The 24487-nt window shown below is 50.7% G+C and overlaps 1 protein-coding gene across 1 annotated transcript in view; it reads right to left on the bottom strand.

The window, feature by feature from the left end:
• The window catches only part of LOC140897406 (arf-GAP with SH3 domain, ANK repeat and PH domain-containing protein 1-like), a 119044-nt gene extending 97983 nt beyond the window's left edge, over positions 1 to 21061 (bottom strand). Inside the window, exons 1-2 of the mRNA XM_073310052.1 lie at positions 20914 to 21061; positions 528 to 600 (exon numbers count right to left, since the gene is read on the bottom strand). Of these exons, the coding sequence (XP_073166153.1) occupies positions 528 to 600; positions 20914 to 21051 (211 nt within the window). The 5' untranslated portion in view covers positions 21052 to 21061. The remainder of the gene's footprint in view (positions 1 to 527; positions 601 to 20913) is intronic.
• Between the last annotated feature and the right edge of the window lie 3426 nt (positions 21062 to 24487).

Here is a 24487-nt window from a genome sequence, read left to right as displayed (position 1 = left end):
GAGATGTGGCGGGAGCTGGGTGGCACAAGCAGGGGTGTGTAAGCCGACCTGGGCAGCACAGTGGGGTTTGGTGATGCCATGGCTAGTACTTGTGCAATGCCACCCTTATTGCTAGGGGTGGTCTCTGCCCCTCAGCTGCTCGCCAAGCAGGGGGCATTGCTGTGGGGCCGTGGCTGGGGTGCTCACAAGGGCACAGCCTGGCCTGACCTGCCCCATTTCCCACTCATGCCCAGTGCTCAGTGCAGGGTTTCTGTGAGGAGGGCAGAAAGGGTCTGAGGCCAGCCCTGATGTCCACTGCAAAGCTGGGAAGAGGGCTCAGGGCTGGATAGCAGATGGCAGTGAGGAGCGTGGAGAGAGCGGCAGGACTGGGGGACTCCCCTGCAATTGGAGGGGTTCCAACATACCCAGAAACAGGCACAAACATGGGGGCATGTCTCCAAAACCCCAGCTCCCCCTGCCCACTCTCCAGCCCAACAGACAAGCCTCCCTCCCCCTGGCCCACTCTGGGTCTCCGGCTCTGCTCTGACCTTGTCCAGAAGCATGCTCTGCTTTGGTGGCTTTCCTCATTTTCTGCAGTACAGCTCGATCAGAATCCAAGGCCTAGGAACAACAAAAGAGGTTTTGTAGGTTTCTTCCTGCCAAACCCTCTAAACATGAGACTAGTAAACATGAGACTAGACGCAGCCATGTTGCAGATGGGCTACACAGCCAGGAAGCGGGTTGGTTTATACAGCCTATCGGCACCAGCCAGCACACCCCAGGGCACAAGCACCACACACTGCCCTGCCCAGCCTCTGCTCATTTGTCCCTCCTGCTCGGTTTGAGGGAAGCTGCTACAAGGAGCCTTAGTAACCAACAGCCCAGTTGTTGCTCATACCCTGCTCTTTCCCCTCTTTACACACAATCCGCTGCTGCTGGGGCTTTCAACAATCACGACTAGACCCACAAAAGGCCTTATCTGTGGCCTGTGGGTATTCTGGGACACCCACACCAGCCAGCCCACCCCCAAAACCCCTGACCCGCTAACCCACAGCTGTCTTTTGCGAGGGTTTAGGCCTGCTCAGAGCACACAGTATCCGGATGTGGCAGCTTCCACTTGCCCAGCTGCAAAAACTTAGGGGCCTAGGGAATTTAGGTGGCAGCTGAGTGAGGGTTTGGACGATCTCAGCAGTGCCTAAGTGTTGGATCTAGCCCTCAGTGCCCAAAGCTCACTGCACTGGGAGTTGGGTTGAGCACCCAACTCCTGCAGGCACTTTTGGCCATCTCAGCCCATGATCCAACTACGTTATTAAGGTAGCAAAGTCCCACACTCCAGTGCCAGATTACAACTGCCTGGGTAACGTATGACAAAATGATGGTTAAGACACTGTAAATAGCTCTAAACTAAGTATTGCAAACCCAAGCAATTCAGAGTTAAGGTTACACTTCCCAGAAATGGGGGGCAGGAATAGCTCAGTGGTTTGACCATTGGCCTGCTAAACCCAGGGTTGTGAGTTCAATCCTTGAGGGGATCTGGGGCAAAAATTGGGGATTGGTCCTGCTTTGAGCAGGGGGTTGGACTAGATGACCTCCTGAGGTCCCTTCCAACCTTGATATTCTATGATTCTAAATCCCAATCTGTTAAGGTAAGAAAGGGTAGAGCACCCACAGACCCTAATTCTGCCATGTTACAGCCAGGGCATGGGTGGCCAGACCTAGAAATCAGAGCCAGAGTCCGCTGCAGGAGACAAACTGGAGATTCGAACCATGAGTCAGGCCAGGTTAGGATACCAGAGGGTCAGAGGCAAACTGGACTCAGAAACCACAGGTCAGATGCCAGAAGTCAAGCCAGGTCGGATGCCAGGAATGAAGCTGCGGGAGCAGGGACCACAAGGCACACAGTCCAGAGCAGGGTGGAGCCCAGTGGCTCAGACAGCTCCCTGCCAGCTTCAGCAGGGCCAGTGGCTAATCAGCCACCATGGGACTCTACCAATTGGACCTCAGGGGTGGAGCCTCACACTGGGGCTGGGCTTCATGGGTCCCAGGTAAGTGCTAGCCAGCTCCATTGCCGAGTGGAGGGTTGGGGCCTCCCCTACAGACCTGGGTTCAAGACATGAGGGTCAGGATACACCATGAGAGGAAAAATGATGGTGTCTTTAAATCAGTGTAATCTAAACTAGGCCCACAAAACTCACACTGCCTTAATGATAATTGTATGGCTATTGCAGGGCAGCATTAAGGTGCCTTGTTCCACCCCAGCCTTCCTGGGTGACTTGGACAAGTCACCCATCTCTCTGTGCCTCTGCTCCCTGATGGTACCATGGGGAGGGGGCACTGCCCCACAGGGGTGGGTGAGGACACATTAGATTAATGGATTTTAAGGCCATTGAGTCTGACTTCCTGCACACCACATGGCGTCCCTGCATTAATTACTCCTGTTCTAAATCCTATGGCTGAGGTTGAACTCAGCAGATCTTATAGAAAAACATCCAATCACTATTTAAAGATTGCCAGTAATGGCGAATACACCACAACCCTTAGGAAGCTGTTCCGCTGGTTCATTATTCTAACAAATGTACACCTTAGTTCCGATCTGAATGTGATTAGCTTCAACTTCCAGCCAGTGGATTGTGTCAGACCTCTCTCTGCTAGACTGAAGAGCCCATTATCAAATACTTGTTCCCCATGTAGCTATTTACAGACTGTATCAAGTCACCCCTAAACCTTCTCTTTGTCAAACGAACTAGTTTGAGCTCCTTGAGTCAGTCACCGTAAAACCTGTTTTCTAATTTCCGAAGGCTCTGAGGTGCTCAGATATTACACCCATGGGGGCCAGAAAAGTACCTAAGAGAGAGCTGCTGAGTTCAAGGCCACCTTACACATCACCGGAGAAGAAGGGAAAGGGCACAGACCCCTCTCTATTTTAATTCCTAGGGCTGCTTGAAGCAAACTGAAGTGGCACAGGAATTGACCCAACTGTGGTGAGTGCCTGTGACCAAGATGCACAATGGAGGGAGGTTTCCCAGACGCAATGCCCCAGGGGTAAGGCCAGCCGGAAGGGTGGCTTTCCAGACCCAGAGCAGCCAGTGTCCATCACCAGCGGGGCTGGCACATGCTATGCAAGCACCAGGAGAGCTGTTCCCAGAGAATACAGGCACAGCCAGGGTCAGCAAGTCCACTGGCAAGTCCAGCCTCTTTTCATTGTTGGCAGGTCCCTGACCCGCCACCAATCTAGGCTTTTTCAGCCTAGGCCCCACCACAGCTCAGCCAGCCCAGGACCCATCCCCAGCCCAGGCCCCACGGTTTTTAAGGCCCGGCTTGACAAAGCCCTGGCTGGGATGATTTAGTTGGGGTTGGTCCTGCTTTGAGCAGGGGGTTGGACTAGATGACCCCCTGAGGTCCCTTCCAACCCTCATCGTCTATGATTCTATGACAATGAATGCAGCTCAGTGAATGGCGGGACTTTCCATTCCCCCCTTGGCAGGACAAAGATGCTCCCTCTGAGATACATCTTTATACCCTGATACAAACAAATTACGTACTGTCTCTGACATAATTACTGCTCCCTGATGTGGCTAGTTATCACCTTGTACATATTGGTTCAATTAAAACATATTTATTACATACTGTTATCCTGACTTTATCTTTTAGAAGGGGTCAGTGTGTTCCTGTTGTCCTTGGGGAATGTTTCTGTATCATCCCTGATATTGGGATGTTCTGGTACCACTTGATATCAGGATGTATTTGTGAGAGCACTCTGTGCTTAGTGCTACTTAGGAATGTGTAATATCAGCCCTGGTCTTGCCAGATTCTCTGAGCAGGTCCTGCCTCACAGCAGGCCTCTGATATAAGGGCTCATGTCTCAGCCTCTCTTCCTACTACACCCACCTGCCCTGGCTTTGTGCAGCTCCCTGGAAGTGGCTGGCATGCCCCTGTGGCCCCTAGGAGCAGGGACAATCAGGAAAACCCTGTGTGCTGCTCCCGCCCCCCCCCCCCCCCCGTGCTGGCTCTGCAGCTCCCCCTGGCCACAGCGCTGGCAGCGTAAACTGTGCAGAGCCTCCTGGCTGTGTCTCCGCATAGGGACCAGACATGGTGGCTGCTTCCAGGAGCAGTGCAGAGCCAGGCAGGCAGGGAGACTGCCTTAGCCCTGCTACACCGCCGACCGGGAGCTGCCTGAGGTAAGCGCCGCCAAGCTTGACCCTGCACCCTGAACCCCCTGCCCCAGGTCTGAACCCCCTCCTGCACCCTAACTCCCTCCCAGACCCCACACCCCCACCCAAACCCTCACCCCCGCCCTAGGTCGGAACCCCCTCCCACACTCCAAACCCCTCGTCCACCCAGAGGCCCCTTCTGCACCGCAAACTCCTCATCCCCAGCTCTACCCCAGAGCCTGCACCCACAGCTGGAGCCTGGAGCCCCTTACCACACCCTGAGCCCCTCATTTCTGGCCCCACCCTGAAGCCCACACCTCCAGCTGGAGCCCTCACTCCTCCCACACCCCAACCCCCTGCCCAGCCCCGTGAAAGTGAATGAGAGTGGAGGAGAGCAAGCGGGGGGGGGGGGGGCGCTGGCGTGAGTGGAGGCGGGGCCTCAGAGAATAGGTGGGGTGGGTCCTCAGGGTAGGGGTGAGGAGGGGGTGGGGCAAGGGTGTTCAGTTTTGTGCAGTTAGAAAGTTGGTAACCGTAGGGAGTTCACACCCTGTGATTGTCTCTTTCTCACGCACACACAGGAGCGGAGAGTTCATGCCCTGTGATCGTCTCATACCTATGAGGGAGTGGGGGAGTGGTGCACACCTGTGATCATCTCACACACACACAGGGGCATTCACACCTGTGACCATCTCACACACACATGGTGGGGATGGGTCACACCTGTGATCATCTCACACACACATGGTGGGGGCGGGTCACACCTGTGACCATCTCTCATACACATGGTGGGGGCGGGTCACACCTGTGACCATCTCTCATACACATGGTGGGGATGGGTCACACCTGTGACCATCTCTCATACACATGGTGGGGGCGGGTCACACCTGTGACCATCTCTCATACACATGGTGGGGGCGGGTCACACCTGTGACCATCTCACACACACATGGTGGGGGCGGGTCACACCTGTGACCATCTCACACACACATGGTGGGGGCGGGTCACACCTGTGACCATCTCACACACACATGGTGGGGGCGGGTCACACCTGTGACCGTCTCACACACACATGGTGGGGGCGGGTCACACCTGTGACCGTCTCACACACACATGGTGGGGGCGGGTCACACCTGTGACCGTCTCACACACACATGGTGGGGGCGGGTCACACCTGTGACCGTCTCACACAGACCCAAGGGGTCAGGCAGTTCACAAAGCAGAAATCAGGTGAAAAAACCAATGATTTGGGACCAGTCTCATGATTTTTACACTTATGGGGTTGGCTGCAGTGCAGCTGACAGGTGGAGGACCTGTGGCAGGCAAGAGGGCTGGAAAGAGACTCCTCTGTTTCCTGGCCCCCTATCTGCTTCTCAGGGTCCGCTTCCCATCTCTCATGGGTATCTTAGGGCCAGACTGAGATCTTTTATTCTTTATGATACTTGTAACGAACTACTCCCTTGAGAGAGCTCTGAGAGTCCAGCCTGGCCAGGGCCCCACTGCACTAAGGACAGGCCTGAAGAGCTCACCCGTGCGGGGTCTGGGCCCTGAGGCAGGCCTACTGCCTTTGGAGGAAGCAATAAGGCACCGTTCGCCATCACAGACTAGCCCTAAGAAAGAAAAGGCGAATGCTTCCGCTGTTTGAGACCAAGGTGCTCCAGCTGCACACAGTGTAATTGAAGGCTATCTACAAAATCTATAGCACAGATCTCCAGATTGTGGGGCACACCCCCATAGGGTGTGTGGAGGAACATCTAGGGGGGTGTAGTGGGCCCCAGGCCAGTCCCCACAGAGGGCAGGGAGTAGGGTTGCCAACTTTCTAATAGCAGGAAACTAAACACCCTTGCCCCACCCCTTCCCTGAGGCCCTGCCCCTGTTCACTCCATCCCCCCTCCCTCTGTCGCTCGCTCTCCCCATCCTTTGCTCACTTGCTTATTTTCATTGCAAGGCCCAAGCAGGCACCAGGAGAAGGCCAGGAGGTGCAACAGTTTGAATGTGGGAGATGGAATGTGTGATTCAAATACCCTTCACCTCACCAGGGAGAGATTCTAAACACAATTGTAAAATTAATCCCCCCCCCCCCCAGGAGAGTCCCACTCACTCGCAATGTGCGAGACTAAAGAGACTATTGCAGGAGCTTGATTTTTCTTGCCTTCACCCAACTGTCCTGGTAGGGGATCCAATAGTGCTGTAGCCACCATCTGATGCCTTTCCTACCTGACACTGAACTGTATAGCATGGGGGGAAAGTGATGCTGTTCCATGTTTAATGACTAATTAATAGGACTGTAGAACACAGGCCAGAGACCCACCCAAAATAATTCCTCAAGCAGATCTGTTAGAAAACCATTAAGTCTTGATTTAAAAATGGTCAGTGATGGAGAATCCACCAGGATCCTTGGTAAATGGACTCAATGGCTAATTACCCTGACTGTTAAAAATTTACACCTTCTGTCTGTAGTAGGAAGATGTAAGGTGGCCACATAACAGTGTTTAGCCCACTGGGCCATCTTCAGTCCATGCATTATGCTTTTCCAGGACAATGGGTAAACATCCTCCCCATAAAAAGACAAAAAGCAGGGGAATGTAGGAAGAAAGCCTGAGACATAAGCCCTTGTATCAGAGACCTGGTATGAGGCAGGACCTGCTCATAGAATCTGGCAAGAACAGGGCTGATATTACAGAAATACACATTCCTAAGAAGTGCTAGGAACAGAGTACTCCCACAAACACATCCCGATATCAGGGATGGTACAAAAACATTCCCCCGGGATAACAGGAACACACCGACCCCTCCTAAAAGATAAGGTCAGGATGACAGTACCTAAGAAAAATATCATGTGTGGTGTCATTGTAAAAGTTAGGATTTGCCGACTACGATTATCTTATTTGTATGTATGTATCATTTTTGTATCTAAAGTTATGAATATTGACTATGTAGCTGTATTGCAAATGTAGTTACACCTGAGTGACATCATCTGTAGGTAAGATGCTTCCAGTCTAGATAGCTGTTTGGGAAGGGTCTGTTCAAGTTAATGGGCCATCAGAGGAAACAACAGGCCTTAGGAGAAGCTTATCCCCCACCTGGTGAGCCTTCCTGAGAACACTGGAGACAGCCTATGAGTAACAGCTGCTATGACTGTCTGTTAGTCTGTTAGCCTGGGATAGAATTTTGGGTTTGACTTTTTGATACTCTTATATCTTATACTAATATGTGTAAACAAAGAACAAAAGACTATGTATATTGCTTCTGCCTAGTCAGATGGGTTTGTTAGTACAATGGAAACAGATAAGAGCGGTTAACGTGTTACTTGAATGCACACTTTAAGATTGCCTCAACCCCTATCTCAAGACACTTTAAGATTGCCTCAACCCCTATCTCAAGGCAAAGTTAAGCAACCATCGGGAGGGGCAAAGGGCAATTGGGGGGAAGGTATAAAACACTAAAAGACCAAAGAAATGCCTGTCCCTGACTGTAGGACAACCTCACTCCTTACCCCTCCCATGGGTTACAAAAGAGTTGAGACGAAGACCCCAGACCCAAAACTGGATGCTAAGTTATAAGGGGTGGGACTGTGGATGTGCATTTCAGATATAATTATGCCTGCTGAGGAGGGGGAGAGGGAACACTGGGAAACAAGGCTCTGCGGCATCAGAGTTTTGGGACACAGGCTTGCTGGAAAATAATCCGAATAATCCCAATAATCCTGCACTTTGGACTTCTGGTCTTCTGCTTTCTGTCTGCGTGACAAGAATCAGGGGAGAGGGTGAAGGGAAAGCCCTCTAACACAATGTATACTAGGGCATGTGACCAGATCACATGACACTGATCTCCATTTTGGGTAGCTGTATTTTTTCACAAACTGGTCTCGGAACCAAGTTTGAAACAAAGGGTTCTCGCCATCTGGAAAAGCTATATAAAGCCGGGAGTGACATCATCTATTGTTTTTCACTCCCCCACATCTCAACACCTGAGAGAAGCTCTGAAAGACAAGGACTTGGAAATGGGGTGGGGAGCCCAAGCTGCAAAGCAAGTGCAGCTTGTTCCTTGAGAATCTGCCAGCCTGCTTGTATCTTCAGCCATGGGGAGAGATTGCTAATTCATATCCAATCTTTCTAGTATTTTAGGCTTAGTTTGCGGTTTTGTTTATTTACTAAGTAATCTACTTTAATCTGTTTGCTATCACTTATAATAACTTAAAACTACCTTTCGGTAGTTAATAAACTTGTTTTATGTTTTAATCTAAACCAGTGTGCCTTTAAGTGAAGTTTCAAGGGAAAATCTCAGCTTGGTTAACACAAGTGTGTATTCTCCTCTCCACATTGAGAGAGGGGTGAACTATTTATGAGCTTACATTGTACAGACCCCTGTGCAATGCAAAATGATATAATTTTGGGTTTATACTCCAGTGCGGGGTGCGAGCCTGGGAAGCTGGGAAATTGGCTGTTGTCTCTTGCCTGTCTGTGAGTGGCTTAGGTAAGCACTCAGGTAGCTTATTTGGGTGTGTGGCGCCACCTGCTGTTGTGTTGGGTGGTAGCAGGGCCTGGAGATGCTAAATCACCAACAAAGTAGGGTGAGAAGGGATGACCCAGCAGGCTGGTTAGAGGGGCGCAGCGGTTCCCCTAGCTCTCAGACTGCACCCCGGGGGTGACACCTCGTCACAATAGTTCTGACCCATTCTCATGCAGTGACAGTCACTCCCTCTGGGAAAGGCACACAAATTTACTCCTCATTCCTTGGGCTCATGCAGAAGCCTGAGAGTCTTCCTTAGGGAAGAGGCCAAATTTACCATTCTTGGGGTGAAACAGCTTGAAGCCAGGCAGCACAGCGATTCCCCCTGGACACTTGTGCCATCACCAACTTCCTTGGCATCAAGGAAGGCCCACAAAAAAAAGTAATTTTCAGAGAATTCTATTCAAATTTATTTGAGTGGACTAGGGTGATCCAGTGGATATAGTGTATGTGGACTGTCAGAAGCCTTAGACAAGATCCCTCACTGAAGGCTTTTAAGTTAAGTAAGCAGTCATGGGATAAGAGGGAAGGTCCTCTCCTGGATCAGTAACTGGTTAAAAGACAGGAAACAAAGGGTAGGGATAAATGGCCAGTTTTCACAGTGTAGAGAGGTAAATAGCAGGGTCCCCCAGGGTTCTGTACTGGAACCAGTGCTGTTCAACATATTCATAAATGATCTGGAAAAAGGGGTAAACAGTGAGGTGGCAAAGTTTGCAGACTATACAATATTACTCAAAAGAGTTAAGTCCAAATCTGACTGTGAAGAGTTACAAAAGGATCTCACAAAACTGGGTGACTGGGCAACAAAATGGCAGATGAAATTTAATGTTGATAAGTGCAAAGTAATGCACATTGGAAAACATGATCCCAACTATTCACACAAAATGAGGGGATCTAAATTAGCTGTTACCACTCAAGAAAGAGATCTTGGAGTCATGGTGGATAGTTCTCTGAAAACATCTGCTCAAAGTGCAGCGGCAGTCAAAAAAGCTAACCAGATGTTAGGAACCATTAGGAAAGGGATAGATAAGAAAACAGAACATATCATAATGCCATGATATGAATTCATGGTACACACACACCTTGAATACTGGGTGCAGATGCGTTCGCCCCATCTCAAAAGAGATATATTAGAATTGAAAAAAGTACAGAGAAGGGCTACAAAAATCATTATGAGTACAAAACAGCTTCCATATGAGGAGAGATTAGAAAGTCTGGGGCTGTTCATCTTAGAAAAGAAACAACTGAGGAGGGATTTGACAGAGGTCTATAAAATCAGGAATGGTGTGGAGAAAGTGTTATTTACCCCTTCACATAACACACAAACTGGGGAGGGTGTCACCCAATGAAATTAATAGGCAGCAAGTTTAAACTAACATAAAGAAAGTACTTCATATGAAACAATCAACCTGTGGAACTTGTTGCCAGGGGATGTTGTGAAGGCCAAAAGTATAACTGGGTTAAAAAGAAAGACTGAGATATGTCCATCAGGGGCTATTAGCCAAGCTGGTCAGAGACACAACCCTATGCTCTGGGTGTCTCTAAACCTTTGAGTGCCAGAAGCTGGGACTGGATCACTTGAGAACTATGCTGTTCTGTTTTGCTCATGCCCTCTGAAGCATCTGGCACCAGCCACTGTCAGAAGACAAGATACTAGGCTGTGTGGACTATTGGTCTGACCCAATATGGCCATTCTTGTGTTCTTATGAGATGCAGTATTCTCACAGGGCAGGGTCCTGCACTGTGAAGCCACGAGACCCAAACCACAACACTTGCACCATCTCACAGACCCACCCCCCTCCAATGCCCTTGTTTGTACCAACAATTCCTGGGGCTACTTGTTATCACCCTTGGTTCCAGAGAAGTTGTCTCCCTTGATACTTTGGAGAACATGCCCTCAATGCCAAGGTAGAAAGGGTGGGGAGGCTCTGGCTGTTTCTCAGATCACTTATGCCTGCCTCAGACTCTGCCTTCAGATTCCTAGATATTAAGGCCAGAAGGGACCATTGTGATCATCTAATCTGACCTCCTCCAGAGCACAGGCCAGAGAACTTTCCCCTAGTGCATACATTGTAGAGAGCCATCCCATGGTAGATTGCTCCAGTGGTTAATCACCTCTCTGTTCAAAATGTGCACCTTATTTTCAATTTTAAATGGTCAAACTTCACTTTCCAGCCACTGGATTTTTTTCTGCATTGTCTGCCGGATTAAAGAGCAGTCAGACTTGTGCTTGGGTAGGTACTGATGGACCTGGTCAGGTTTCTGCTTAACTTTCTCTTCAAGAAACTAGACAGACTGAGCTCCTTTCATATCTCACTGTAAGCCAGCGTTTCCAGCCCCTAAATCATTCTTGTAGCTCTTCTCCACAACTGTTCCCATTTTTCAATATCCTGTTTAAAGTGCGGGCACCAGAACTGGATGCTGTATCCACGAACTGTCTGACCATCACTCTGTAGAGAGATAACATCACCTCCCAACTCCCACTCAATATTCCTACATCTATATAGCCAAGGATCACATTTGCCTTCTGGTACAAAGTGTCGCACAGGGAGCTCCTGTCTGGTTGTTTTCTGCCATGACTGCAAATCCTATTCAGAATACAGTCTCCAGCTTGTATGTGCAGCCAGCATTCTTTGTTCCTAGATATACCTACAGCTAAATGCAAGTTCGTAACACACATTGTTTGAAGTTCTATACACAGATGCCCAGTGTGACCTTGGGCAAGCCACTTCCCGCTGTCTGCCTCAGTTTCCCCCCACTTGTAAAACAGGGACTATGATACTGACCTAAGGGTTGTGCTTGTAAAGCACTCAGCTGGACGATGTTTTTTGTACAGCTAAGTGTAAATGTATACATCTGGGAACAAAGAACATAGGCCATACTTATAGGATGGGGGACTCTTGCAGAGTCACTGCTTCCCAGGATAGAGATTTGGGGGGTGTGGTGGAAAATCAGCTGAGCTTGCATTCCCAGTGAGACACTGTGGCCAAAAGGGCTAATGACATCCTGGGATGTATAAAGAGGGGAATCTCAAGTAGTAGTCTAGTGAGGTTATTTTACTTCTGTATTTGGCACCGCTGCAACTGTTGCTAGAATATTGGGTCCAGTTCTGGTGCCCACAGTTCAAGAAGGATGTTGAAAAATTGGACGGGGTTCACAGAAGAGCCATGAAAATGAGTAAAGAATTAGAAAACCTGCCTTACGGTGATAGACTAAATAGATTGAGCTCTTTGAGTCTAACAAAGAGAAGGTTAAGGAGTGACTTGATTACATTCTATCAGTACCTAGATGGAGAACAAATATTTAATAATGGGCTCTTCAATCTAGCAGAGAAAGATATAACACCATCCAATGGCTGGAAGTTGAAGCTAATCACATTCAGACTGGAAATAAGATGTACTTTTTTGACAGAGAGAGTAATTAACCACTGGACTAATTTACCAAGGACTGTGGTAGATTCTCCATCACTGAGAATTTTTAAATCCAGATTGGATGTTTTTCTACAAGATGTACTCTAGGAATTATTCTGGGGTTGTTCTCTGGCCTGTGTTATATACGAAGTCGGACTAGATGATCACAGTGGTCCCTTTGGGCCTTGAAATCTATGAATCTGGAGAGTGGATGTTATTTTAATAACTTATGCTTCATGTCAAGCACCATCTCTGCAACTCTCCCCCGCCCCCCAGCTCCAACCTTCTCACCATTGTATTTCAATTTTTAAATGTGCTCTAGAGTGCAAGATGCATATATTAAAAAATGCACATTTCCATTAAGCCCAATGGCCACATTACTGAGCCTTCCCACCCTACCACCCTGGCACTGAGAAGCCCCCAGCAAAACCAGGAGAGACTAGCTAGTGGTCGCCTTCCTGACCTTTCTAAGGTAAAAACAAGCTGTAAAAATCATGTTAAAGCAAAAACCAGCACTTCCAGGCCCTCCTCCTGATGTACCATAAAGCAGCACAGAGGGGCATAACCCCACTGGTTTTCTAGTTACCTTTTTTTCCTTAATGACTGCAGAGACCTAGGCCTGGGCTCAGCAGTAAACAACATTTTCCATAACCACAATTTCCTGACCTAGCAGCTCTGTTTTAAATGAGAGATTCTGGCTTTGGATGGAGCTACAAGGAGTGACAGTTGAGAATGAAGCAACACAAGGAAATTACACCATGTCCCGTGCTAATAAGCAAGGTCAGTACCACTGGAAAAGGGTAAGGGGACTGATGTGAGAATGAGCTCAGGGGAGACTGTAGTGGTGCAGGTGACTCACTCCAGCAGGGTTTGGGGCAGAAGCAGCCAGGGAGGCTGTGGAAACCTGCTGCTAATTAGGGGCGAGGCTTGTTAGGAGCCAAACAGGAGGCAGCTGCTGGGGCAGCCCAGATCTAAGGAGCTGCCCTGCAGAGCAGGGGAGAGTCTCTCCCTGATAAGCAGGGAGGAGGACGGACTCCTAGGGATAGCACCTTTGCTAGAGCAGTGCTGGGCAGGTTCAGGGGAGCGGAGGGTGAGCTCTGGCCTGTTACCTGCTAGGCTGTAGGCCCCTGCCAGAAAGGGCCAAGAAGGTGTAAGGGCCAAGGGGAAGTGGCCCAGGGATGATAGGCAGACAAGGGGAGAGAAGGAGGGCAGAGAGGTTGCTGCTAGAGAGTCCCTGGGTCAGGACCCAGAGTAGTTGGTGGGCCTGGGTCCCCCCCTTGCACTGCACCTGGTCATAGAGGAGCATGGCCAATACAGACTGCAAATTGCCCCTGAAGTGAGGGGCTAAACTTCAGGTTGTGGTTAGCCCCTGTGGTGGGTGCAAGCCAAAGAATTGCTGTGACCCCTGGAAGGGGGGTGAGAAATAAGTAGCGGACACTGCCAAGGGCAGTGTCCTGAAGAGGACGCCGCTGAGTGGGGAGCAACGCGGGTCCCAAACCAGCAGAGCAGACAATGAGTGAGACACGGTGTGCGGAGGGTGCTCCACAGCTGAAAAGAGGTAATTCCTGGAGCAACCAGCGGGAGGTGCCGTTACAGAGACCATAAGATAGAATGATGCCTATACAGGAACACAGGGCTGCAGACCTCCACTCAAAGCATGCACAGCAAGTAGGAGTGCTGGTCAGTATTTCAGTGCCAAGCTCAGCATCTTAAAGGGCACTATTTAAATCCTATAGGGATTCACATGCGAAAAACTACCTCTGCCCTCTCTGATCCCTGCCCTGCGGAGTCCCCCAGTGAGATCCCTGTCCCTTACCCCTCTGTCAGCTTCTGTATTCCTTGATTAAGTGGTGCTGCCCAAAGCACTGTGGGGGGCCACCAGACAGGATGATAAGTGCTATTTGGAGCTGTGCTGGGCACAGACATTGGCAGATTTGATTAATAGATTCCAAGGCCAGATCACTGTGATCATCTAGTCTGACTTTTGTATAACACAGGCCAAGGCTCTTCCCCCCACAATAATTCCTAGAGCAGATCTTGTAGAAAAACATCCAATCTTGACTGAAAATTTGTAATTTGCTGGAGAATCCACCGTGACCCTTTGTAAATAGTTCCAATGGTTAATTACTCCTCTTTAAAAATTTATGCCTTTGTGACAACGTGGGGATTTTCTTAATGTTTTGTATGAATACTGTGTTCTCCTCAGTTTTCTGCATGTGCTGCATGTTTACCTAGGTGGAGGGAAAGGTGGCTTAATATTTGTAGAGACACAGAGGACCAGGTATGATTATCGCCTGGCTGCCTGGACCCAGACAATGGCCAGATGCTTTGTAACCTAGGCAACTGATGGTGGTGGGGGGGGGCACCTCTGTAAGAAGCCAGCCAGTTGCAATGTGTTAGAGAACAAAGAGTTGAGGTGGAGGCCAGGTTTTTGCCCGGGAAAGATAACAACGGCAGAGGAGGAGCAAATGGACATGACTGAGGATGGGCTGCTGGAAGCGGGATCCTCTCCTGGTTTGTGTCTCTGGGGAGAAAGCCAAGGCTCTGGGCCTGACCAAGATGTACTTAGCACAGAAACCAGAAAGTTACAGCTAACAAAGAACTGTTCTATCCTGTGTTCCAGGTGACTAAAAACCTTTCTGTTTTACAACACTGGCTGAGAGTCACTGCTGACTGCAGAAGTTGGGGTCCCAGGAAGCACTGAAGCCAAAGAGGCTTACTCTGTGGGGGAAGGTCATGGGAACTACAGCACTTTGATGGTGAAATAGAGACGTATGATTCCTGGGTTTGTGTCAGTGAATTGTTGTAGAAAGCTGAAATTTGTTTTCTGTTTGTTTTTCATGAAAAATATAAGTTATGGTTTTGACTGATGGCACTATCCTGACACAGCATTTGACCTTACACCAGTCCTTAGAATACAGCTGTCTATTATGGGTTCATTTCCCGTTGCTCAGCAACACCCCCTTGATCCTGCTGACATTGATGCAATGTTGCAGCTGCTTGCTTTTCTTTGGTTATAATCAGCCCCCTTAGTCAGGAAATTGTTGGGAAGGAAGTGGTGTGATTATATTACCATAATACGGTTTCGTCTTCCTTCTATTTAATTAATGCTACTTTCCTTGACAATTCTTCTAAAGTAGCATCTGAATCTGTTCAGAGAACTTTGAAATATCCGCTCTTAAACCAGGAAGAGAACAAGCCTTCCAGAAGGAATACAGGCAAGAGCAACTAATGTGCCCAAGGCAGGACTCAAACTCGCAATACGTAGGGGATGTTCAGGGTCAACAGCCAGAGCATGGCCCCTTGAGCCACCCACTCACTCTAATATTAGGCTGTCAAACATGCTGGCTTGCAGCACCGGCTCAGTCCTGCTGCACGTGTCAATGTTTGAGTCACGTTGTAGAGCCAACTTTTACAGTGAATAGCGTCTGTTTCGCCAAAGGGCCAGTGGGTACCTCTGAGATCAAACCCCAGTGGGTGATGCGAATCTGAGGAGGATCAGAGCTATCCTCTGAGTGCCAAGTGTGCACAAAAAGTAATAAAAACAGTAAAATATTGATGACCCATTATTTTGGGGGGAGTATCTGGAGAACCCCTGCCTCAAACTACCTCCAATCTCAGATTCCACCCCTGGGGCACAGCAACTTTCAAGCGAAACCATCTAAGCATATGGGTTTCTGAGCACCAAGACTGTGTCTTTACTGTAGTGTTAACTCACATAAGTGATTTCCTCTGGAGTTAGCTGAGCTTGAGTGAGAGCAGCCTCACTGCCGAATACCATGGGAGCTGTACAGAATGATTGTATTTGCTGCTGCTGCCTTGTGTGTAAACCCTGGTCTGGGCTACGAACGTACGACATTATAACTACTTTGCTCAGGGGGGTGCAAAACACCCCGGACCGACGCAGTTCTACTGTCTGAACTCCCGATGTGAACAGCACTGTGTCTGTGGGAGGGCTTCTCCTGTCAACACATCTCCCCCTCTGAGAGGTGGAGTACCTGTGCCAATGGGCAAAGCCCTCCCGTCCTAGGCAGCAACTTCACTAAGCGCTGAGTCTGCAGTGCTGTAAGTGTAATCAAGGCCCAACTTGGACCGTAGTCTTTGGCCCTGGACAGGCCAGCCAAGTCCAGTTACCAGCACCACCATGCTCAAGTGTTTTGCATGTGTGTGAACAGGACTCAAGCTTGGGGCCCCACTTGACTTGCAGTGAAAAGAGAAGAAGCAAACAGAGGGAGTTTGCCTAGGGGGAAAGCCCACACACAGTTTTGCCTTTCAGGCTTCTGCAGACAGCAATTACAGCATCTGAAGAGACTCTTGATACCTCACACTACAAGGTAGGAAATATGGATAGTATTAGCTGTTGTGACTTGCATGGGATGTGCCATGTTTGTCTTTGTCCTGGAGCTTAGAAGTGACTTTGTCTGTACAAAGTGCAAGCTGGTCCCCATGCTGGAAGAAAAGGTTAAAGGAGTAGAGACCCAAGTAATGACCCTGCGTGCACATTGCATCAGAGAAAATGTAGATGTCCTGGATAGAAGTCAGGATTTGGTACTGCGGGCATAGCATGCTGAAGAATCAGACAGGGCAGTGTAGAGGGGACTGAAGAACAAGGAAGAAAGTTATCAGCATGTGACTTCCAGAAGGAGGAGGAGAACCAATATACCCCAGCACAGATCAAGGTAAGCGACTACTTTTAGGCCCATCTGAGGAAGGAGTCAGAAGGAGACCTCGTTGACCCAAAGCCATGGGATACATTGTCCTAGGCATGGGATTTCCATGACCACCACTCCCAAGAGGAGGAGGCAGGTGGTGGTGGTTGGGGACTCCCTCCTAAGGGAGACAGAGTTATCTATCTACCACCCAGACTGGGAATCCCAAAAAGTGTGTGCTGCTTGCCTGGAGCTAGAGTTCAGGCTGTGACAGAGTCTGTCGAGACTCCAAGTCCTTGGACCACTGCTCCTTCCTACCTATCCACATAGGCACCAGCAATACTGCCAAGAATGACCTTGAGTAGATCACTGCAGATTACGTACCTCTAGGGTTGCCAGGCATCTGGTTCTTGACTGGAACGCCTGGTCAAAAAGGGACCCTGGCAGCTCCAGACGGTACCGCTGATCGGGCTCTAAAAGTCCGGTCAGCGGTGCAGCGGGCCTAAGGCAGGCTCCCTGCCTGCCCTGGCTCCATGTGGATCCTGGAAGAGGCCAGCGTGTCCCTGCAGCCACTAGGTGCAGGGGCAATCAGGGAAGCTTTACACACTGCCCCTGCACTGAGCATGGTCTCCACAGCTCTCATAGGCTGGGATCTGTGGCCAATGGGAGCTGGGGGGGGGCACCTACAGGCACAGGTGCGGGCACTGCCAGAGCCACCTGGCCACCCCTGTGCCTAGAAGCTGGACATGCCGGCTGCTTCTGGGACCCACGCAGAGCCAGGGCAGGCAGGGAGCCTGCCTTAGCCCCGTTGCACTGTGGACTGGGAGCCACCTGAGGTAAGCACCGCCTGGCCAGAGCCTGCACCCTGAACCTCCTCCCAACCCCCTGCCCCAGGTCGGAACCCCTTCTGCATCCAAACTCCCTCCCAGTGCCCATACCACACACCCCCTCCTGAACCCCAGCCCTGAGCCCCCTTCTGCACCCAAACTCCCTCCTGAAGCCCTTACCCCAACACCCTGTCCCAGCCCCTGAGCCCCATCTTGCACCCCAAACCCTTTATCCCCCAGCTGCACCCCAGAGCCGACACCCCCTCCTGCACCCAACCCCCCTGCCCCAGCCCGGAGCCTGCTCCTGCAGTCTAAATCCCTCAGCTCCAGCCCAGACCCCCTTCCTGCACCCCAAACCCCTCGTTCCTGGCTCCACCCCAGAGCCCCCACCCCCAGCCACGCCCCATCCTGCACCCAAACATCCTCCCAAAGCCCGCACCCCCTTCCCACACCTGAACTGCCTGCCCCAACCCTAAGCCCCCTCCTGCACCCCAGAGCCCCCAGCCGCAGCCCAAACCCCACATCCCTGACTCCACTCCAGAGCCCATGTCCCCAACTGGAGCCCTCATCCCCTCCCACACCCCAGCCCAGTGAAAGTGAGTGAGGGTAGGGGAGAGTGAGCCATGGGGGGAGGGGAAGGGTGACCAGAGAGCAAGTGTGAAAAATCAATACCAGGGTGGGGGGTAATAGGCACCCATAGAAGACAAAGCCTCAAATATTGGGACTGTCCCTATAAAATCGGGATATCTGGTCACCCTAGGGAGGGGGAATGGAGTGAGTGGGGGCAGGGCCTCAGAGAAGGGGTGGGGCCTCAGGAAGGGGTAGGGCAAGGGTGTTTGGTTTTGTGCAATTCGAAAGTTGGCAACCCTACATGGCTCTGGGAAGAAGGATAAAAGAGCTTGGGGTGAAAGTGGTGGTCTCGTCCATCCTCCCTTTTGAAGGAAAAGGCCAGGGTAGGGAGTGTCAAAGTGGGGAAGTAAATACATGGCTATGCAGGTGGCCTCAATGAGAGGACTAGAGAGCCCCCTGCTCAAATCGGCAGGTGCCACAACATGGGGGGGTTGCCAATGCTTTGGAGGATAGAGCTAAGATTCAGAGGGATCTTGATAATTGGAGAACTGGGCTATAGACAACAAAAGTGAAATTCAGCAAAGATAAATGTAAGGTGTCAAGTATCAGAGGGGTAGCCGTGTTAGTCCGGAACTGTAAAAGTGGCAAAGAGTCCTGTGGCACCTTATAGACAGACTTATTGGAGCATAAGCTTTTGTGGGTGAATATCTACTTAGGGAAGGTTTCAGAGTAGCAGCCGTGTTAGTCTGTATTCGCAAAAAGAAAAGGAGGACTTGTGGCACCTTAGAGACTAACCAATTTATTTGAGCATGAGCTTTCATGAGCTACAGCTCACTTCATCACTTCACTTCATCACTTAGGGAAGAAAAACCAAATGCACAAATACAGAATGGGGGGAAAACTGGCTTGGCAGCAGCACTGCTGAGAAGGATCTGGGAGTTGTGGTGGCTCACAACTTCAACCTGAGTCCACAAATACAATTTTGGGTTCCATTAACAGAGGCATAGCATGCAAATCACAGGAGGTGGTGGTTCTGTTCTGCTCAGCGCTGATTGGCCTCAGCTGGAGCACTGTGTCCAGTTTTGGTCACTAATGTATAAAAAGGATGAAGAGGAACTAGAAAGAATCCAGAGGAGAGCGCCAAAGATGATCAAAGGGGTGGAATGCAGCCATATGAGCAAAGGCTGACTGCTAGTTTGGAAAAGAGGAGATTAAAGGGGAATATGATAGCGGTCTTCAAATACTTGAAAGGCTGTCATAAAAAGATGGAGAAAAGTTGTTCTCCCTTGCCACAGAGGGCAGGACAAGAGACAGTGGGTTCAAACTACAGCTCAGCAGATTTAGACTGAATCTCAGGAAAAACTTCCTACCTGTGAGAACAGTCGGACAATGGAACAGACACCTGGGGAGGTTGTGGAATCTCCTTCGCTGGAGGTTTACAAAAGGAGGCTTACATCTGTGATTCTGTGTTGGATGGTCTAGATGCAACAGATCCTGAATCTTTGCAGGAGGTTAGACTAGAATTCAACATTTCTCAAATGCAGTTACCATGGCTGCATTGGTCACCAGGGGCTTTTCTTGGGGCTACAGCCTCCTGGGCTGTGATTGGGCAGGGGGGGAGCAGTGGCCTCTCTCCTAGGGGCACCAGTGGTGATGGGCCCTGCCCCCCTCCAGCAAGGTGCAGGAGCTGATGAATTCCCCACTTTCCCGGGGCAGGGTAGGGGAGGCTTTGGCCACAGGGCTTTGGGCTCCATCCACGCAGTAGCTGGCTCTGGTCCCAGGCTCACCACCCACGCCATTGTCCCTGGGCCCCACGGCTTCCCTGCCTACCTCCCCATCCAGGGCTTAATTTGTCCCAGGGCTTGCCGGGGCTGAGTAAATCTGCTGTGAAAAGTGATATTAACAAACCTACAAATATCACTTTTCACAGCAGCAGACTTACCATCTAGCAAGTTTAAAAAAAGCAAAAGAAGCGACACCAACAAAAAGACAAGAACATGCAAAGCACCTTATTTGTGTTTCTATTCTGTTTAGGTCCAGTAAAGAATAGAGACAACTGTACATTATTTTCATTACTGAGTCTGAAAAAAATCCTATATAAATAAATGACAATGGTTTGGACATGTATATGCACATATTTATTTGTTTTCCTGAAAGTTAATTAAGTATTTTAGGAAAAATTGTCAGCGCAGCCACTAGCAAGAGTTGGTGGCCACACTCTGAGGTCACTAAAAATTTTGTTGTGTGAACCCTTGGACTAGATGACCCTTGCAATCCATTTTAACCCTATAATTCTAAGGTTCTACATCTGTGGTGAAGAAAAGCTCTTAGAAAACTTGTCTGTTAAATAGTAAGTTACAGCCTTTACTACAGTGGTGCAAATACCTCCCTGTAATGACTCTGGTCTAATCTTCCTTCAAATTACTGCTTCCCTGAATCCAACTTTAATTGTATCCATTAGTCTGGGCAGAGTTGGACCCAGGGCAGGCTGCTAATCCTTATTCCACAGCAACTTTCTCAGTGACTCCGTGGGGCCAGGACATTCGGTTCAGGCCTCACAATGGAAAAACTGAATGGGGAAGCAGCAGGCAGGCACAAGCAGGTTGTAGAAGAGGAAGTCAAGATCTGAAGGGTGGGGAGGTGAGAGATGGCTGGAGACAGCAGCAGGCAAAGTGCAGCAATCAGCCGAGCCCTGGCAAACCCCACCAGCTGTTTGTGCTCCAAGGCAGGAGAGAGGAGGGAAGCGGGACTTTGTCCACCGTTGCACCCCCTCCCCGGCTCTAGCCTGTGGGCTGCAGAACCTCCCCAGCCCCCTCACCTCCTCCAGGCTGCAGACGGTGCCTCGGCACTTGCCCATGTGGCTGGTGAAGGAGGAGGTGGTTGGGGAGCTCAGATCCTCCAGAGTCTGGGAGATGAAGTCTTGGATGGAGATGAGCTCCGGCATCCTGAAGGGCATATGCAGGGTGCTGCGGGTGGGTGATAAGGACTGGCCAGCAGGAGTGGAACGTCCGGCTCCAGGAAGGGGAACTGCTGAGAACACGCAAGCCTGGGAGGAAGTGGCCAAGGCAGCTGCTTCATGCAGGGAGAGCAACAAACACACAAGAGCAGATATCCTGGCCCAGCCCCACCTAGGAGCTATCCCCCTGCCCAGCCTAGCCTCACCCCAAAGCTGCCACCCTGCGCGTCCGCACACATTCTCTCTCTCTCTCTCTCTCTCATATATATCCTGGAGCTGCTTCCCAGCCCATCCCAGACACATGCCCTCCTCCCCAGAACTGCCCCCCATCCCATCAGACACACACACACAACCAAGAGCTTTCCCTTCCCAGAACCCCCATCCACCCCCCCCACACACACACACCCAGGAGCTGCCCACACCAGCCACCCATCTCAGACACACACACGCAACCCCAGGCTGCCTCCACATCCCATCCCTTCCCAGACACATCCCACACACACAGAGCTACCCCTGATACCTCCCATCACACTCCGGAGCTGCCCCATTCTGGCAGCTTTCTGGGAGCCGTGCAGAGCCGCATAGGGAGCCTGCCTGCGCCACCAACCAGACTTTTAATGGCCCAGTCAGCGGTGCTTACTGGAGCCGCCAGGGTCCCTTTTTGACCAGGCATTCCAGTCGAAAACCAGACACCTGGCAACCCTAACCCTGCCCAGACCTGCCCTTCATCCCAGAACCCCCCACCCCCCCATCCCAGACACATTCATCCCCACACACTGTGGCATTGCCCCCTCCAACCCAGACACCCTGTGATGGGGTGGACTAGGCCCTGAAGCCCCCTTCTGGAGGCCTGGTGGCTCTGCCACACCCCGCCCCAGAAAAGGGAAGTAGAGAGGTCCTCTGTGCTGCCTAGACCAGCTGTGCAGGAAGCAGCCAATCAGGGCCCAGCAGGCTAGTATAAGTAGAGCTGCGGTGCCAGAGGTGGAGGAGTGTGGATGGCTCTGGGCTGGCTCCTAGGACTCCACCCAGACAGAGCCCGGAGGTAAGGGTGAAGACTGGGCTGGAGCCATGGGGGTGGCCCAGGGGATTGTAGCAGCAATGCAGTGTATTTAAAGGGACATGGTGGATGGCTGCTATGTATAGGGTCCCTGGGCTGGGACTGGAGTAGAGGGCAGGCCTGGGTCCCTGCCACCAGCCAGTGGGAAAGTGGCCTGGACTTTGTTACACCCTAGAAGGGGAACTGATCTCTTTTAGAGCTCCAGCTGAAGAGCTGGGACTAGAAAGGCCCAGAGAGGTGAAGAGTCTCCAAGGAGAGAGCCCTGGGGGACATGGCCCCACACCAGGGCTGGGACTGCTTAAAGAGCAGAGACAACTTGAGAGAGCCCAGAAGGGGCTGAGAGACCGTTTGGATCAGGGTACTGTGATAGGCCCTGCTGGACTGATTGAAAAGGCCAGTCAGCCTCACCTCAGTCCCTGGAAAAATCATGGAGCAGGTCCTTAAAGAATCAATCCTGAAGCACTTGCATGAGAGGAAAGTGATCAGGAACAGCCAGCATGGATTCACCAAGGGAAGGTCATGCCTGATTAATCTAATCGCCTTTTATGATGAGATTACTGGTTCTGTGGATGAAGGGAAAGCAGTGGATGTATTGTTTCTAGACTTTAGCAAAGCTTTTGACACGGTCTCCCACAGTATTCTTGTCAGCAAGTTAAGGAAGTATGGGCTGGATGAATGCACTATAAGGTGGGTAGAAAGCTGGCTAGATTGTCGGGCTCAACGGGTAGTGATCAATGGCTCCATGTCTAGTTGGCAGCCGGTATCAAGTGGAGTGCCCCAAGGGTCGGTCCTGGGGCCGGTTTTGTTCAATATCTTCATAAATGATCTGGAGGATGGTGTGGATTGCACTCTCAGCAAATTTGCGGATGATACTAAACTGGGAGGAGTGGTAGATACGCTGGAGGGGAGGGATAGGATACAGAAAGACCTAGACAAATTGGAGGATTGGGCCAAAAGAAATCTGATGAGGTTCAATAAGGATAAGTGCAGGGTCCTGCACTTAGGACGGAAGAACCCAATGCACAGCTACAGACTAGGGACCGAATGGCTAGGCAGCAGTTCTGCGGAAAAGGACCTAGGGGTGACAGTGGACGAGAAGCTGGATATGAGTCAGCAGTGTGCCCTTGTTGCCAAGAAGGCCAATGGCATTTTGGGATGTATAAGTAGGGGCATAGCGAGCAGATCGAGGGACGTGATCGTTCCCCTCTATTCGACATTGGTGAGGCCTCATCTGGAGTACTGTGTCCAGTTTTGGGCCCCACACTTCAAGAAGGATGTGGATAAATTGGAGAGAGTCCAGCGAAGGGCAACAAAAATGATTAGGGGTCTGGAACACATGAGTTATGAGGAGAGGCTGAGGGAGCTGGGCTTGTTTAGCCTGCAGAAGAGAAGAATGAGGGGGGATTTGATAGCTGCTTTCAACTACCTGAAAGGGGGTTCCAAAGAGGATGGCTCTAGACTGTTCTCAATGGTAGCAGATGACAGAACGAGGAGTAATGGTCTCAAGTTGCAGTGGGGGAGGTTTAGATTGGATATTAGGAAAAACTTTTTCACTAAGAGGGTGGTGAAACACTGGAATGCGTTACCTAGGGAGGTGGTAGAATCTCCTTCCTTAGAGGTTTTTAAGGTCAGGCTTGACAAAGCCCTGGCTGGGATGATTTAACTGGGAATTGGTCCTGCTTCGAGCAGGGGGTTGGACTAGATGACCTCCTGAGGTCCCTTCCAACCCTGATATTCTATGATTCTATGAAAAGTGAGCTCCAGGACAGGGCTGCAGATAGAAGGACCTTAGAGAGTGCTGAAATAGGCCCCCTGTGGGGCTTATACCCCGGAAGCGGTTTGGTTTGCTTTTATCACACAGACAGAGTGTGTGAATCTTGGCTGGAGGGCTGAGTCGCTGAAGACACACCACAAACAGGTAGAGAGAGAGTGCAGACACGTGCACTTAGCCAGGGGGTGCTCGTGAGAGGTGAGTGTGACTCTGTTACATCCCTGCACCGCCATGGGTGGTGAATGAACCCCCCTTTGGGGAGGCTAGTCTGCTGGCCCTCCCTCCCACCCTGTGACTAGAGGAGCCCCAAGGCCACCAGCATGGAGCTGAGCCCATGCTGGGCTGGCTTCAGGGTAGAGTACTTAGTCTTGCCATGCGCGTAGGGGACTGGACTAGATGACCTCTCAAGATCCCTTCTAGCTCTATGATTTTAGAGCGGGGAGGAGGGCAGGGCCGGGCCTCCTGGGGGAACATGAGCGGTGGGGCCACGGCCTGTGTCAAGGGAGGCTTAGCCTGCCCTGGCCTTCAGTAACTGCTGCCCATGCCCACCTCCACAGAGCTGCCCCACCATTGCAGACACCATCCTCCAAACTGCCCCACCATTGCAG

This window comes from Lepidochelys kempii, chromosome 13 (genome assembly GCF_965140265.1).
Source record: "Lepidochelys kempii isolate rLepKem1 chromosome 13, rLepKem1.hap2, whole genome shotgun sequence".
In the NCBI taxonomy this organism is placed as follows: Eukaryota; Metazoa; Chordata; order Testudines; family Cheloniidae; genus Lepidochelys; species Lepidochelys kempii.
This window is presented reverse-complemented; position numbering and strand designations above follow the sequence as displayed.